The sequence below is a fragment of the Zingiber officinale genome, chromosome 2A (genome assembly GCF_018446385.1).
Source record: "Zingiber officinale cultivar Zhangliang chromosome 2A, Zo_v1.1, whole genome shotgun sequence".
NCBI lineage: Eukaryota > Viridiplantae > Streptophyta > Magnoliopsida > Zingiberales > Zingiberaceae > Zingiber > Zingiber officinale.
The window spans coordinates 120,008,134-120,023,686 of record NC_055988.1 but is presented as its reverse complement, the minus strand read 5'-3'; the positions used below and the strand labels follow the sequence as shown (position 1 = coordinate 120,023,686).

At 34.9% G+C, this 15,553-nt stretch overlaps 1 protein-coding gene across 1 annotated transcript; it reads right to left on the bottom strand.

The window, feature by feature from the left end:
• Positions 1-377: 377 nt before the first annotated feature.
• LOC122042103 (cytoplasmic 60S subunit biogenesis factor REI1 homolog 2-like) lies at positions 378-15,343 on the bottom strand. Its single transcript, XM_042602050.1, has 5 exons — positions 15,185-15,343; positions 13,622-14,209; positions 13,368-13,537; positions 12,069-12,287; positions 378-758 (listed from the first exon to the last, which is right to left on the bottom strand). Exons 1-5 carry the CDS (start codon positions 15,287-15,289, stop codon positions 599-601), a joined length of 1,242 nt encoding a protein of 413 aa, XP_042457984.1. The 5' UTR covers positions 15,290-15,343; the 3' UTR covers positions 378-598.
• Between the last annotated feature and the right edge of the window lie 210 nt (positions 15,344-15,553).

Genomic DNA, 15,553 nt, shown 5'->3' with positions numbered 1-15,553 from the left:
CAGACTGAATGACAAATTGATAATTGTTGAATGAATTGTACATGTTTTTAAGCATAAACAACTTCAGATTATTAGCTAAGTGGGTGCTGATGCATTGCTATTGGCCAATTCTATCAGGATCAAAATTTAGCCTGATTTTTTTCTGGTCGGACAGGCCAACCCAATCTGGCATTCTACGATATGATGCTAAGCATAATTATAAAACTCAAACTGGACCACCAGTGGGATCGAGAAAAAGCAAAACCAAAATGCCTTTATGACTTCACTTAATTCAGTGTGTAGACAAAAAAAGGTTAAAAACCCCAGTCCAGCCTTCCATGCGGCTAATCTTTGCATGTAGAGGAAATAAGAATTAGAAAGAAAATAATAGCGGTCAGTTGATGCAGAGCACAGTACAGGGCCGCGCTGATGTTAATTATTATGTTATAGTTTGAACCATCATAAATACTACAGAATATAACATAAAGACTAAAATCTATCAAACAGAACCACACAAATATGAATTACGTTCTTAACATGTAATGCAAATTTTGCTCCATTCAAGTTTTCCTCATTCCTAAGTGAAAAATAAGCAACTAGAAAGGCTCTCTCTACTACCTTAATATGGCACATTCTTGGGGAGATTTCTAATGACGTTACTCTTCATTCCAATCTTTGAGCGCATGGATTCTATCCCACGCCGGTTTATCTCCCGCATAACTTTCATCCTAACAACTGGCTCCTTTGATTGTACAGTTGCCAAGCCCATGCTTCGATACCTGCAACGATGCCTCTTGTTAGGTTGTTTCTTATAGAAACACCTCTTTCCATCAATAAGGAAACAGAATAAAACTTTGAAAATAAAGAATGCCAAGATAACAAATTGCCTTAGTGGATATGGTGAATTGAAAGACTATTCATTTCAAGAATTCAATTCCAGATAGGAATAATCAATTGTCAGCTAGATATACTAAAGAAACAAAGTAAAAAAAACAAAGAGGAATTAATAAGACAGGAATCCTTTAAAATAAACAGAATAGACAGCAGTATACTTGAATATAATTGAAATTTGAAAATAGAAAATAATTATCAGATCCCCAATTTAAAAAGTATGGACCTAGATACGGAGTAGTGGTCAAATGTCCAACTGAGAAGAAATAATAAGAATGAGAGTAGAAATATGAATGATAGTATATAACAGTCAATGCCTTGAAGAACTAAAATCAGCACAAATGCAAGAAGCTAAGCATATACCAATCCAATTGCTCAGGAGATTAAGACTTGAAATATGGGACGATATTTCCCAAATGAGAAAAAAATAATATAATAATTCAAATCTTATTTTTATTAGTGGAATAAAAATGTTGGATATAGTGATAGACTTCATAAAGTATAATGGCAAGATAAGATTCAAAAGGCATGTGAATTCAAAATGTCCAAATGTCTGCTCACTCGCCAATCAGTCATAACTAATGGATCTTTATGTTAGAGTGTATACTAAAAGCCTAGCTTTTGGTATAAATATTTATCTAGAAATAAGAATCACATTGGTCAAATGTCTACATTTATGATAAATGTAGTTGTTCAATTAATTTATATTGCAGATAACATGGTGTGTGGTGTCACACGCAGAAGATCATGTTATCGGTTTCCTTATAAATTATAAACAGTAGCTCACGACTAAAATGGAAAGGAACAAATCATTGAAAGGTCGTAGTGTAATTATGTATTAGTTTATCTTAACTATATAATTACACTAGTACACTTGGAGTGTATTGAGTAGGACCATTAGAGGTCGTTTCTTTTATACTGACTTTATAAAGAAACAAAGACCTCAGTTATTATGGAAGTGTGCGCTCTTAATCCTAATATAATAACAAGCACATATATTTGATATTTATTTCTTTAATTTATCAATGGGTGAGATTTAGTTCGATGAATCAATAAGCCCGATAAGTTGGGAAATGATATCACTTATAGTGTGTGTTGTTGATTATAGAAGGAAGCGTGTCCTAGTGATCTAGGTTGAGAATGTCCCCAAGAGATAAGGATTGTCATGTAAACCCTGCAGGTGGACGTAGTCTAACATGACGATGAAGTTGAGTGGTACTACTCTTGGAGCTAGATATTAATTAAGTGAGTTGTCAGTAACTTACTTAATTAGTGGACATTTGTTATCTTAAACACAGGGAGACTAACACACTCATAATAAGAAGGAGCCCAAAATGTAATTTGGGATTGGTGCGGTAGTTCAATAATAGTTCTTTAGTGGAATTAATTATTATTGATGAAATTAAATTGTGTGTTCGGGGCGAACACGGGATGCTTAATTTCATCGGGAGACCAAAACCAATTCCTCCTCTCGGTCCCTATCGTAGCCTCTAGTATATAGAGATTTATACCCACCGCATACCCACCTTCTTACCCATCCAATGGGGCCGGCCAAGCTAGCTTGGAACCCAAGCTAGGGCCGGCCAAGTCCAAGTGGATGAGCCATGTAGGTGGCCGGCCAAAGCTTGGGTCCCAAGCTTAGGTGGCCGGCCACTAGAATATTAAAAAGGATTTTTATTAAAATTATTTCTTATGTGGATATTATGATTTTAAAAGAGAGTTTAAAAAATTAAAAATTTCCTTTTATAACTTTCTACAAAAGATTAAGAAAAGAGATTATAAGAAAAGAGATTAATCTCTTTCCTTATTTGTAGATTAAAAGGATGGTTTTAATTTTTGGTAAAAACTCTCCTTATTTGTAAATCATCTACATGTTTAAAAGAGAGTTTAAAATTTGAAATCTTTCCTTATTTGTTGATTAAAGGAGGATTTTAAATTTTAAGAAAACTTTCAATTTTAATCGTGTTCATGTTTTAAAAGAGAATTTAAAATTAAATATTCTCTTTTATAAGTTTCTACAAAAGATCAAGAAAAGATTTGATATCTTTCCTTATTTGTAGATTAAAAGAGATTTTAATTTTTAGAGATAACTTTCTTTTTATCCACATGTTTAAAAGAAATATTTTAATTTATAAAAATTCCTTTTTATTAACCACCATGAAGGGAAAAATTATTTGAGAAATTTTTATGAATTTCCGAAAGCAAATTAGGAAGTTTTAATTCTTGTGTGAATTAAAATTTCCTTGATTTGTGGAATGGTGTGGCCGGCTATTGTGTTTGTAAAAAGGAAATTATTTTTAATTAAATAAAATTTTCTTTTTCATGACAAAATAATTAAGGAAGTTTTTAATTAAATTTCCTTATTTGCCAAGACCAAGGATTATAAAAGAGGGGGTAGAGGTGCCTTCATGGGTGATCAACTCTATTATTCTTCTCCTCTCTTTTCCTCCTTGGTGGCCGGCCCTAGCTTCTTCCTCTTCTCTTCTTCTTATGGCCGGCGGCAACCTCTCTTGGAGCTCTTGATGGTGGCCGGTTCTAGCTAGGAGAAGAAGGAGAGAAAGGTGATTTTGTTTCTTGCATCCCTTGGAGCTTGGTGGTGGTGGCCGGACCTCTACTTCTCTTGGAGAATTGTGGTGGCCAAAACTTGTAAGGAAGAAGAAGGTGCTTGGTGGTTCTCATCTCGGAAGATCGTTGTCCACACAACGTCCGAGGTTAGAAGAGGAATACGGTAGAAGATCAAGAGGTCTTTTAGAAGGTATAACTAGTAATTTTTCCTTTCCGCATCATGCTAGTTATTTATGGAAATAATACCAAATACAAGAGGCTTACGATTCTAAAATTTCGAATATGTTTTTCGATGTTGTGTTCTTTTGTTTTTTCTTTTCCTTGTGATTTGATTGTTCTTTTCGATTAACCTAAAGTTATTTTAGGAAATTAAATATTACCTTTCTATAAAAGGTTTTGTCTAGTCGGTGGTGGTTGCTCCCATATCCAAGAAGGCCATGTGCCTCGCCACGTCACTACTGGGAACCAATTATGGAAATTAATATTTAATGGAATTAATAACTTAAGGTGATTTGGGTCGAACGTGTTAAGTTCCGCAGGAGACCCAAGTCAAAACCTAAAAGAACGAATAGATTAAGTTTTGGATCAAACGTGTTAAGTTCCGGAGGCGATCCAAAATTTAATTTAAAAGAACACATGGTAGCTAGGAAAAGGTTCAGACCTTTGTACAAAATTTTTGTACAGTGGAACCTCTAGGTTTTCCGAGTAGCAACCAACAATTGGTATCAGAGCTAGGGATTTGCCTCGTGTATTTGGTATTAGTTTAATTACGCACCATACATAATTTAGGCGGGATAATAGTAGGATGTCTAACTTTGTGGACGCAGGATCCAACTATTATGGCTTATAGTTATTATGTGTGATTGGACCCTTGGATACGTCAAAGGCATTTTATCTGTGTGCGTGATTGTATTATAAAATACAGCAGAGGCGTATTTAGTTTTATTAAATTTTATTTTTGATCTAGATACATATACATTCCTTTTATGGAATATAGGATCAAAATTGTAAAATTTATTTATGTCATGGATCGAATCTTGCAAAGCGTGGAACACCAGAGACGCAGCTGAACAAGGAGCAAGATGGATCGACAGCAAGACCCGGTGGCAAATATGGCAGCAACTTGGGATGACAACACACGGAGGATAACTATAGATAAAAGCCATAATAGTTGAAAATTAGATTTTCTATTTATTGCTTTTATATTGTCCTGTGCGTGTTAGTTTACAAGTTTAGTAGGCTAGCGTAGTTAAAATTCCTCATTAATAAATAACTAAGTGGGAGAGGATTTTAAGTAAATCCACGGTCTCCATTCTTGGTTTGTAAGTGATGCAAACAAGCTTGCGTTGGCTCGAGTGCCTTCCTCCATAACGGATGAGCTTGTTTGCGGATCACTGTAATGGACTTCCATTTTGGATGACTATAGGAAGTTAATAAGAGCGTCTTCCCCAACGGAAGGGCATAATCTTATTAATGGACTTAGTGTCAGTAATGGTATACACTTAGACACATCTAATAGTATCCTCCCATCGAGTCACCGCTATTATTTGTGTGACCAAATGAAACCAACTATTAACTTGTCGTAAAACTAGGTTGACAAGATAATAAAATTAAAGGGTTAAAACCCCTCTTACAAATGATTGATTTTGTATACGTCCACACTAACGTGGCATACAAAATTAACGGTGTTTGAGATAATTTTATTTGTCATAAAGTTACGTTGACAAGATAGTTAATGGGTAAAACCCTCCTCTTACAAATGTTGATTTTGTATACGTCCACACTAACGTGGCATACAAAATTCATGGGATTTTTAAGGAGTTGGTAAATTTAAATAGTATTGTAAGAGGAATCAATATTATTTTAAATTTAGACGTCTTGACCAACTATTTGATTAAAGATAGACCAACTATTATTTTTATTCGTCATAAAGTAAGGTTGACGAGATAATAAAATTAAATGATAAAATTTCCTCTTTGAATTTGTATATGTCCACACTAACGTGACATACAAAATTCATGGGTTTTAAGGAGTTGGTCTTAACCAAATATTTTTGTGATTCTTAGGAAGAGTCAATCCCTAGGTGATATACTTTAGGATAGACTTAGTGGTCCCAATTATAATTGATTGGAAATAGATTTGGACATTAAGGTAGACTGTCCTCTTAGAACTAAGAACAATATAGGTGTATTTTATTCATTAGTTGATACACGTTTAGTGGAGTTATCTACCGGTACCTGGTGTGTAGATATGAGAGCCACCGATCATGTCTGCAATTCATTGCAGGGGTTCCAGGAAACCCGACAACTAAATGAAAATAAAAACACCGTCTACATGGGCACTACTGCAAAAGTAGCAGTTATTGCAGTGGGAGAGGTTTATTCTTCAATAGGGATAAAATTTGGATATTGAGAAATTTGATTTTAGTTTCTAAACTATTATAGATATATTATGTCTATTTTGATAACAAAGTTGTTATCAAGAAAAATAGGGAAGTTATCTATTCTGGTATGTTGGTTGACAATTTATAATCCAATAACTCCCATGATGCAACAAATGGAAATTAATAACACATCTTCTAACTTAAGAGAAAGCAACCTTCGAAAATAAACCAATTATATTTTTGACATCTAAGGCTAGGTTATATTAACTTAAGTAGGATTCATTGGTAGCTGATGAACTTTTGGGTTCATTAGTAGTGGAAATCTTTCCAACCTACGAGTCTTACTTGGAAGGAAAATAACCAAGAAGCTTTTAAGTCCAAGGGGTATGGAGTCAAAGATATGTTGAAATCGGTTCATTCTGATTTGTGTGATCCTATGACTATACAGACAAGAGATAGTATTGAATATTTTGTCTATAGACAACTATTCAAGATACAAATAAATTTACTTAATGTACCGCAAGACTAAGTACTTTGATTAGTTCAAAGAGTACAAGGTTGATGCGGAGAAATGTTAAAGTAAAAAGTCACTATGGAAGATCGTAGTGGCAAGTACCTCTTGAGAGATTTTAGGAGTCACTTATCAGAAGTTGGATTTCAATCCCAACTAACTGCATCTGGTACACCCCAACAGAATGGTGTAGTAGAAAGAAGGTAAAGGACTCTTATGGAATAATTAGATAGATGATGAGTTATTCAGAAAATTACCAAATTTGTTTTAAGGATAAACTCGAAAACGAAAGTGAACATAGTACCTTCCAAGTTAGAACTCTCTACTCATATAGAATTCTTGAATAGGTGAAAACCTATTTTGAAGCATATTCGGATTCGTGTAAACACATATGTTAAAGAGAGACAATAATAAGTTGGATAGAGTTCACTTGTTTGTAAGTTATCCTAGATAAACAAAAGAAGGTTTATAGTCTTAAAATCGAAGGTCATTATTAGCATCAATGACCGATTTTAGAAAAGGACTATATAAGGAACCACGTGCTCATAAGTAAATTTGTTCTTAAGGAAATAATAAAAGATATGTCTAATCTAGTACCAACAGTATAAGATGAGATACCACAAGGAAATCGCAACACGTATCACAAATGATACACAATTACGAAAGTGTCTTGTCATAGTGGGAGGGTTGTTAAACAACTAAAAATTCATGTTTTGGGAGAGTTTTGGACTCGATCCCTGAAGGACATGAACCCGATCTCCCGTACATATGATGAAGCACTCAAGATAAAGATACAGATTCTTGGCAAAGAGTAATGAATAATGAATTAGAATATATGTATTCTAATAAAATCTGAAGCTTGTAGAACCACCAAATGGTGTAAAAGCCTTTGGGTGTAAAAGGTCATAATAGGAAAGAAGGATGAGCTGAAGGTAGAAACCTTCGAGAGGCTTGATGAAAAGGAAACTTTTTCACCGGTAGTCACGCTAAAATCTATCCGATTCTTTTATCTATTCGCAAGTGGATGTCAAGACAACATTCCTTAATGGAAGTCTCAAGAAAGCATCCATATAAAGCAACCGGAAGGGTTCATTGTGTGTAAAGCTCAATCAGTCTATGGACTGAGGCAAAGCTTCAAGGTCTTGGAACATCCGGTTTATCAAAGTAATCCAGACCTATGGATTTATTTAGTAACCGGATAAGTCTTGTGTATACAAAAGGCGTGATGGAAACGTGGTGGTATTTCTTGTACTATACGTAGATAACATTTTTGGTAGTTGGAAACAATATCAAAGTGTTGTCAGAAGTAAGGGTATGGTTGTCCAAACAATTCGATATGAAGGACTTGAGAGAATGTATATATTCTTGAGATCAAAGTAATAAGGGATCGCAAGAAAAGAATATTTTACTTATCCCAAGTTTCATACATCGAAAAAAAACCTTACTCGTTTTAAGCATACAAAACTCCAAGAAAGGTTTCTTACCTTTTCAGGATAGAGTAACTTTATCTAAAGATATGTCTCTGTAGACATCAAAGGAGATAAAGGAAATAAAGGCAGTCCTTTATGCTTCGGCTGACAGAAGCCTAATGTATGCTATGCACGAGATCGAAAGGCATAGTTAGCAGATAACAAAGTAACTCTAGACAAGGACAGTGGACTGCAGTAAAGCATATATTTAAGTACCTTAGAGGTACTGGAGATTATATGTTAGCTTACAAGGCAGTTAATTTGGTCCTTGTGAGTTGTATGGATTTTGACTTCCAATCGGATAGGGACAATAATAAGTCAACCTCGGGGTTTTGTGTTTACTTTAGGAGGTAAAGTCATAACTATGGAAGAGTGATAAGCATAGGTGTTTTTCTGGACTCCACCATAGAAGCTTAGTATATGGCAAGCCTCTGAGGTAGTCATAAAAGCTGAATGACTCAATAACCTCAAGATAGACTTAGAAATGATTTCTGGTTTGTCCAAAGATTATTACAATTTATTGTAATAATGTTGGTGCAGTAGCAAACTCGAAAAAACCATAAGTCTATAAGGCAAGTAAACACAATAGAGCGCAAGTACCACCCAATACGAGAAATCGTATAAACGAGGAGAAGTTGTTGCCGCCTAGATTGCATCAGGTGATGACCTATAGATCCTTTCACTAAGGTCCTTAAGGCAAGAGCTTTTGATGGGCATGTTGAAGGGTTGGGAATCAGATGTATGGCAGCACAGTCTTTTAGTATAAGTGGGAGATTGTTAGAGTGTATACTAAAAGCCTAGCTTTTGGTATAAACATTTATCTAGAAATAAGAATCACATTGGTCAAATGTCTACATTTATGATAAATGTAGTTGTTCAATTAATTTATATTGTAGATAACATGGTGTGTGGTGTCACACACAGAAGATCATGTTATCGGTTTCCTTATAAATTATAAACAGTAGCTCACGACTAAAATGGAAAGGAACAAACCATTGGAAGGTCGTAGTGTAATTATGTATTAGTTTATCTTAACTATATAATTACACTAGTACACTTAGAGTGTATTGAGTAGGACCATTAGAGGTCGTTTCTTTTATACTGACTTTATAAAGAAACAAAGACCTCAGTTATTATGGAAGTGTGCGCTCTTAATCCTAATATAATAACAAGCACATATATTTGATATTTATTTCTTTAATTTATCAATGGGTGAGATTTAGTTCGATGAATCAATAAGCCCGATAAGTTGGGAAATGATATCACTTATAGTGTGTGTTGTTGATTATAGAAGGAAACTGTGTCATAGTCATCTAGGTTGAGAATGTCCTCACGAGGAGCTCATAAGGATTGTCTTGTTAAACCTGTTGGACATAGTCCGACGTTACGATGAAGTTGAGTGGTACTACTTGGAGCTAGATATTAATTAAGTGAGTTGTCAGAACTTACTTAATTAGTGGACATTGTTATCTTAAACACGGGAGACTAACACTCATAATAAGAAGGAGCCCAAATGTAATTTGGGATTGGTGGGATTGATAATAGTTCTTTAGTGGAATTAATTATTGATGAAATTAAGTTGTGTGTCCGGGGTGAACACGATCTGGAGACCAAAACCAATTCCTCCTCTCGGTCCCTATCGTAGCCTCTAGATATAGAGATTTATACCCACCGCATACCCACCTTCTTACCCATCCAATGGGGCCGGCCAAGCTAGCTTGAAACCAAGCTAGGCCAAGTCCAATGGATGAGATGGTGGCCAAAGTGGGTCCCAAGCTTGGGTGGCCTACCACTAGAATATTAAAAAGGATTTTATTAAAATTATTTCTTATGTGGATATTATGATTTTAAAAGAGAGTTTAAAATTAAAAATTTCCTTTTATAACTTTCTACAAAAGATTAAGAAAAGAGATTAATCTCTTTCCTTATTTGTAGATTAAAAGGATGGTTTTAATTTTGGTAAAAACTTTTGTAAATCATCTACATGTTTAAAGAGAGTTTAAAATTTGAAATCTTTCCTTATTTGTTGATTAAAGGAGGATTTTAAATTTTAAGAAAACTTTCAATTTTAATCATGTTCATGATTTAAAAGAGAGTTTAAAATTAAATATTCTCTTTTATAAGTTTCTACAAAAGATTAAGAAAAGATTTGATATCTTTCCTTATTTGTAGATTAAAAGAGATTTTAATTTTTAGAGATAACTTTCTTTTTATCCACATGTTTAAAAGAAATATTTTAATTTATAAAAATTCCTTTTTATTAACCACCATGAAGGGAAAAATTATTTGAGAAATTTTTATAAATTTCCGAAAGCAAATTAGGAAGTTTTAATTCTTGTGTGAATTAAAATTTCCTTGATTTGTGGAATGGTGTGGCCGGCCATTGTATTTGTAAAAAGGAAATTATTTTTAATTAAATAAAATTTTCTTTTTCATGACAAAATAATTAAGGAAGTTTTTAATTAAATTTCCTTATTTGCCAAGACCAAGGATTATAAAAGAGGGGGTAGAGGTGCCTTCATGGGTGATCAACTCTATTATTCTTCTCCTCTCTTTTCCTCCTTGGTGGCCGGCCCTAGCTTCTTCCTCTTCTCTTCTTCTTATGGCCGGCGGCAACCTCTCTTGGAGCTCTTGATGGTGGTCGGTTCTAGCTAGGAGAAGAAGGAGAGAAAGGTGATTTTGTTTCTTGCATCCCTTGGAGCTTGGTGGTGGTGGCGGACCTCTACTTCTCTTGGAGAATTGTGGTGGCCGAAACTTAGAAGGAAGAAGAAGGTGCTTGGTGGTTCTCATCTCGGAAGATCGTTGTCCACACAACGTCCGAGGTTAGAAGAGGAATACGGTAGAAGATCAAGAGGTCTTTTAGAAGGTATAACTAGTAATTTTTCCTTTCCGCATCATGCTAGTTATTTATGGAAATAATACCAAATACAAGAGGCTTACGATTCTAGAATTTCGAATATGTTTTTCGATGTTGTGTTCTTTTGTTTTTTCTTTTCCTTGTGATTTGATTGTTCTTTTCGGTTAACCTAAAGTTATTTTAGGAAATTAAATATTACCTTTCTATAAAAGGTTTTGTCTAGTCAGTGGTGGTTGCTCCCATATCCAAGAAGGCCATGTGCCTCGCCACGTCAGTACTGGGAACCAATTATGGAAATTAATATTTAATGGAATTAATAACTTAAGGTGATTTGGGTCGAACGTGTTAAGTTCCGCAGGAGACCCAAGTCAAAACCTAAAAGAACGAATAGATTAAGTTTTGGATCAAACGTGTTAAGTTCCGCAGGCGATCCAAAATTTAATTTAAAAGAACACATGGTAGCTAGGAAAAGGTTCAGACCTTTGTACAAAATTTTTGTACAGTGGAACCTCTAGGTTTTCCGAGTAGCAACCAACACTTTATAGTTCCAATAAACAATTGATTCTAGCATGATATGTATTCACATCCAGAGACGAAAGGGGGAGAGACACTATACATTAGTCACCATCTAGTCTATGTTCAGTAAAAAAAAAAATGTTTCTCCTTGTATAGCTCCTTGGCTTTTAAAAAAAAAATGTACTAGAATTAATTCAACAAAAAATGATCCAAATAAACCATAAAGTCTAAGCCATTGAATGACTAACAACCAGGCAAAAAAAAAGGGAAAAAAAAAACATTTTGAGTCAAACTAAAAAGGTTAAAAGGCATCAATTGGTTAAAGCTTCTGCTTTTAGTATGTTTACAATTATACAAAAAAAAACTCAGAACCGTCAAACGGCAACTTGAATAAGATCAGATTTAATTATTCAATAACCATTCAGCAGGTTTCCAAAGCTTCGTCACTTGACAAAGCCTTAACTAACAGATCTTTCATTCTTTTTTAAAGCATTGTCAGATGCAGAGATAAGCACCATGATGTCTTTTTATATTAGATCTCATAGATTGTTGGCATACCAACACAATGAACAACAAAAGAATCCAAGTATGTTGCACATAGCAAAGGTATCCAATCATCTTAAAGCATGTCAGAGTCAAAGATGAGTGCCATGATACCTTATTAGACATCATGCTGTTAACATATCAAATATCCAAGGGACCACAAAAATCCAAGCATGTACATAGCATGAAATCCTAAGATAATAATATCCATCAAATAACTTCAAAACATCAAGAGAAACAATGCCATCAAGAAGGAGATCAAGAAACTTGGCAGAGAAAACTTTTTTGTAGAGGAATGTCAATCCAAGCAACCAAAATTTTTCCAAATGCATCCAAAATTGAAGGTGTCAGTACCTTGTTGCTAAAGAAAGAGCCAATGCAATTTCACGTGTAGGAGATGGCTGTGGTTTTTGGCGATAGTAACGAAGAAATTCTCGAGATCCCAAAGTTCGAATAAGCACGCCAGTCTCTGTTTTTTGTTTTATGATGAGCTCAACGCCTCCACTTCCTAGTTCAACACTATTATCCATGTCTTCAACTGACATCAATTGCTTACCATCCGCATCCGCATAACTAGGAAAAAGGATACAACATTCAAATGTCGAAAATAAATCTCAGTCGGAGCAAATTCAGATTGATAGAATGTAAAACAACATTAATATACAAATGAATTATAATTTGTCTAAAAAAACAAACGGTGTAGTGGAGACAAGAATACTAAATGGATGTGCATGGTTAATAGAAAAGCAAAGCAAAAACGTTGTTATGCAAAAGAAATTAAATGTAGCAAGATGATAAAGTCAGAGAAAATAGATTAAATATAGTACAAGCATATTCAAAGAGTATCAACAGATTATTATACTATTTGAATGGAACAGTGAATTCATAAGAGATAGAGGAAGACCCATGAAAACTTTAGTTGATGTAAAAATTATTTATTAGACATGTGTATTGCTGTCAAACATTCACCTATACAGAGTTCAATTGAAGGATAAAATTCATGCAACTGAACAAATTAAAGCTAACCCGGCTCATTGTTGTCAGTTTAATTTAAGACCAAAGTGAACAAACATAGAGAAGATTTTTTTTCACAATAATCAAAATGTTCAAGTGATAAAGGAAATACTCAAATAGTCACTTATCTCATAACGCTACTATGTTCAAAATATTTTTTCTAGGTAATCATCCTTCATGTTTTGCCTTTTCTGGTAGCAAGCTCAACAATGAGCTCAACATAATTTCTATATCAGTCCTTGCTTTAGCTTCTGATAAATTTGATTTCAGAATACAACAAAAGAGTGGGTTACAACTCCCTAATAGTCCAGTTGATGCATCAATTTATTCATTTAGCAGATTCAGGGAGTCACTTATAGAAGGCGCAGATGAATGTCAAAGGAAACAACCTAAAATGTAAAAAAGATTGCATGGTCTTGTGTAAATATAATTTGAAATCAGGACTCATGGGCTCTAGATTGATTTGTAAATGGGGTCAAAAATTAAATTAGAGACATAGAAAATAATTTTAGAGCATATGGATTTGCAATCATTTTAAAATATAGCTGACCACAAATAGTTGGGACAAATTATGGTTTGATGATGTTGTTGATGATTAAAAAACAAGCCAAAATCATTAAGACAGCCCAGGAGATAAACCTGCTGCTATAATCATAGAAATCTTCCAAATCCACATCCTCATCATCACCACCATCTCCATAACGCAATTTGCAATGACCTTTAGAAATTATATGCTTCCTTACAGCTTCCAAGCTTTGGAAGGGAAGACATCTGTCACTGCAGTACAAGCATGTAAAATCCCTCTTTACCTGCCAGAAGAGAGAATGATTTTCCAGTGGAAGAAATTTTGGAAGTAGGATATTGAACATACGAAAAGCAAATGAAATTTCCACCTTGAGACCAACATATGTAAGAAGGCCCTCGGGATCCTTCAAATATTCAATATCAGGAATGAAAAAACCATGCTTCTTGTGCATATGAACCATACAGTTTTCTATGCTGTCATACTTTTGATCACAAATAAAGCAACAAGAAGCATCCAATTCTTCATCAATGACATCAACTTGCTCATCATCAGAAGCACCATTGCCTTCCCCAACATGCAAATATGACAAAGATTCAGAAGCAACGTCCATGTCATTAGGATTGGCTTCCTCCCATTCATCCTCACTCTCATCTGTTTCAACATCCTCATTTTCTCCAATAACTTGAGCCTTACTAGTTATCTTATTTGATGTTCGCAGGGTATATGGTTTTATTGTAGTGATGCCTGCAACTGAAGAGCCTGCCTCCTCTGATGTTTTCATAGTATGAGCTCGTGATTTAAGATGCTGAGCTCGTGCCTTTGAACTTCTATACTCCTTGCCACAAAGAGCACATCCATAGAGCATTGGTGTTGCACTCAACTTGCTATTCTCTTCAGCAAGAGCTGACTGTCTAGCTTGGAATAACTCTTCTGTTACTCCTGGGACTCCTGCAACCTGAGACATATGGCACCAAATTTATTTTAACATTTTTTCACGTGTAAGGACGTTTTAATAAAACTTTATTAAAAAAAAATACTATGGTTAATACGACTGTCAAAGAATAGAGCTGAAACTCTATTAGCAAGGACACTTTCTGCTGATTTAGAGTTTATCCTTTAGTTATACCACTCGAATCTTTGTACACAAATCATATGATTAAATTTGAAAGCCCAAAACCAAAGATATCAAATATTATTATAATAATACTTCAAGCTACCATATTCTCTGACGACTTTAACAAAAACCTGGAAGGTCATGCGAAAGATAAGCACATTAGGATTTTTTTTTTACATGTTCTACACTTCGACCATGGGACAAGTAAAGAAAAGCAAAAGCTCAAGGTATTCATTCAAAGTGAAGATTAGCAAATAGCCAATTTATGGGATCACAGCTAACATAATCCAAGCATCCGTTAACGTGCCAGTGACTTATGCCACTGAGATAATTCACTGGTCATGTTTGGAATGTCGTATCCCCAAAAAATATTCATGGTAGACACTCCACAAGAAAGTCACCTACGAGACTTATCTTTCAAAACGACAACAAACATGAGAGCTTTGTTTCCACGATGAGGGGAAGACAAAAGAATATCAAATTTGAGGCATCGCACAACACAGAATAAGGAAAGTACCACAAAACCGTTTTGTTCTGGACCACACGCCCTATTCATGTGAAAGAATTCGATAAAACTGAGAACGCCAAAGATCAAGGATCGGAATCTTAACGAAGCCCCATAACATTCCGGAAGACTACTAATCCACAACCCCAATCATTCAAAAAAAAAAAAAAAACCCCAATCATTCAAACCAATAAACATAAACAAGAAAGGAAAACTCCGTCCGATATATGTAAGTAAGAAAAAAAAAATCGATCAACTCGAGGATCCGGATCGTCGGAAGCCGAACCCTAGGAGTAAGTAAAATCCATCACCTTTCTCTTCAAATTGTAGCGGTGCCATTCGGACCGGTAGTGATCCTTCTGCTGCGCCTCGTCGTCGAACTCTTTGTTGCAAGAGTTGCAAGTAAGCGTCAGCATCCCTCCCTCTCTCTCCACCTCCGCTGAGCTCTGTCGAATCGTAGTCGGCGGCGAAGCAACGCGTTTCATTAAATAATCTGTTTGGATAAAAGGCCCATTATGGGGCCCAATATCGAGTGGCCTAGACCATAATAAAACTGTTGTACAAAATTGGTTGAATTACAGATCAATTTGAATAACGTGCCAATAATTCAAGATCTATAATCGAAAGTGCGATTCACTGATACTTGGAGATCAATCGCTTTAGCTTTCGGGAATTGAAAG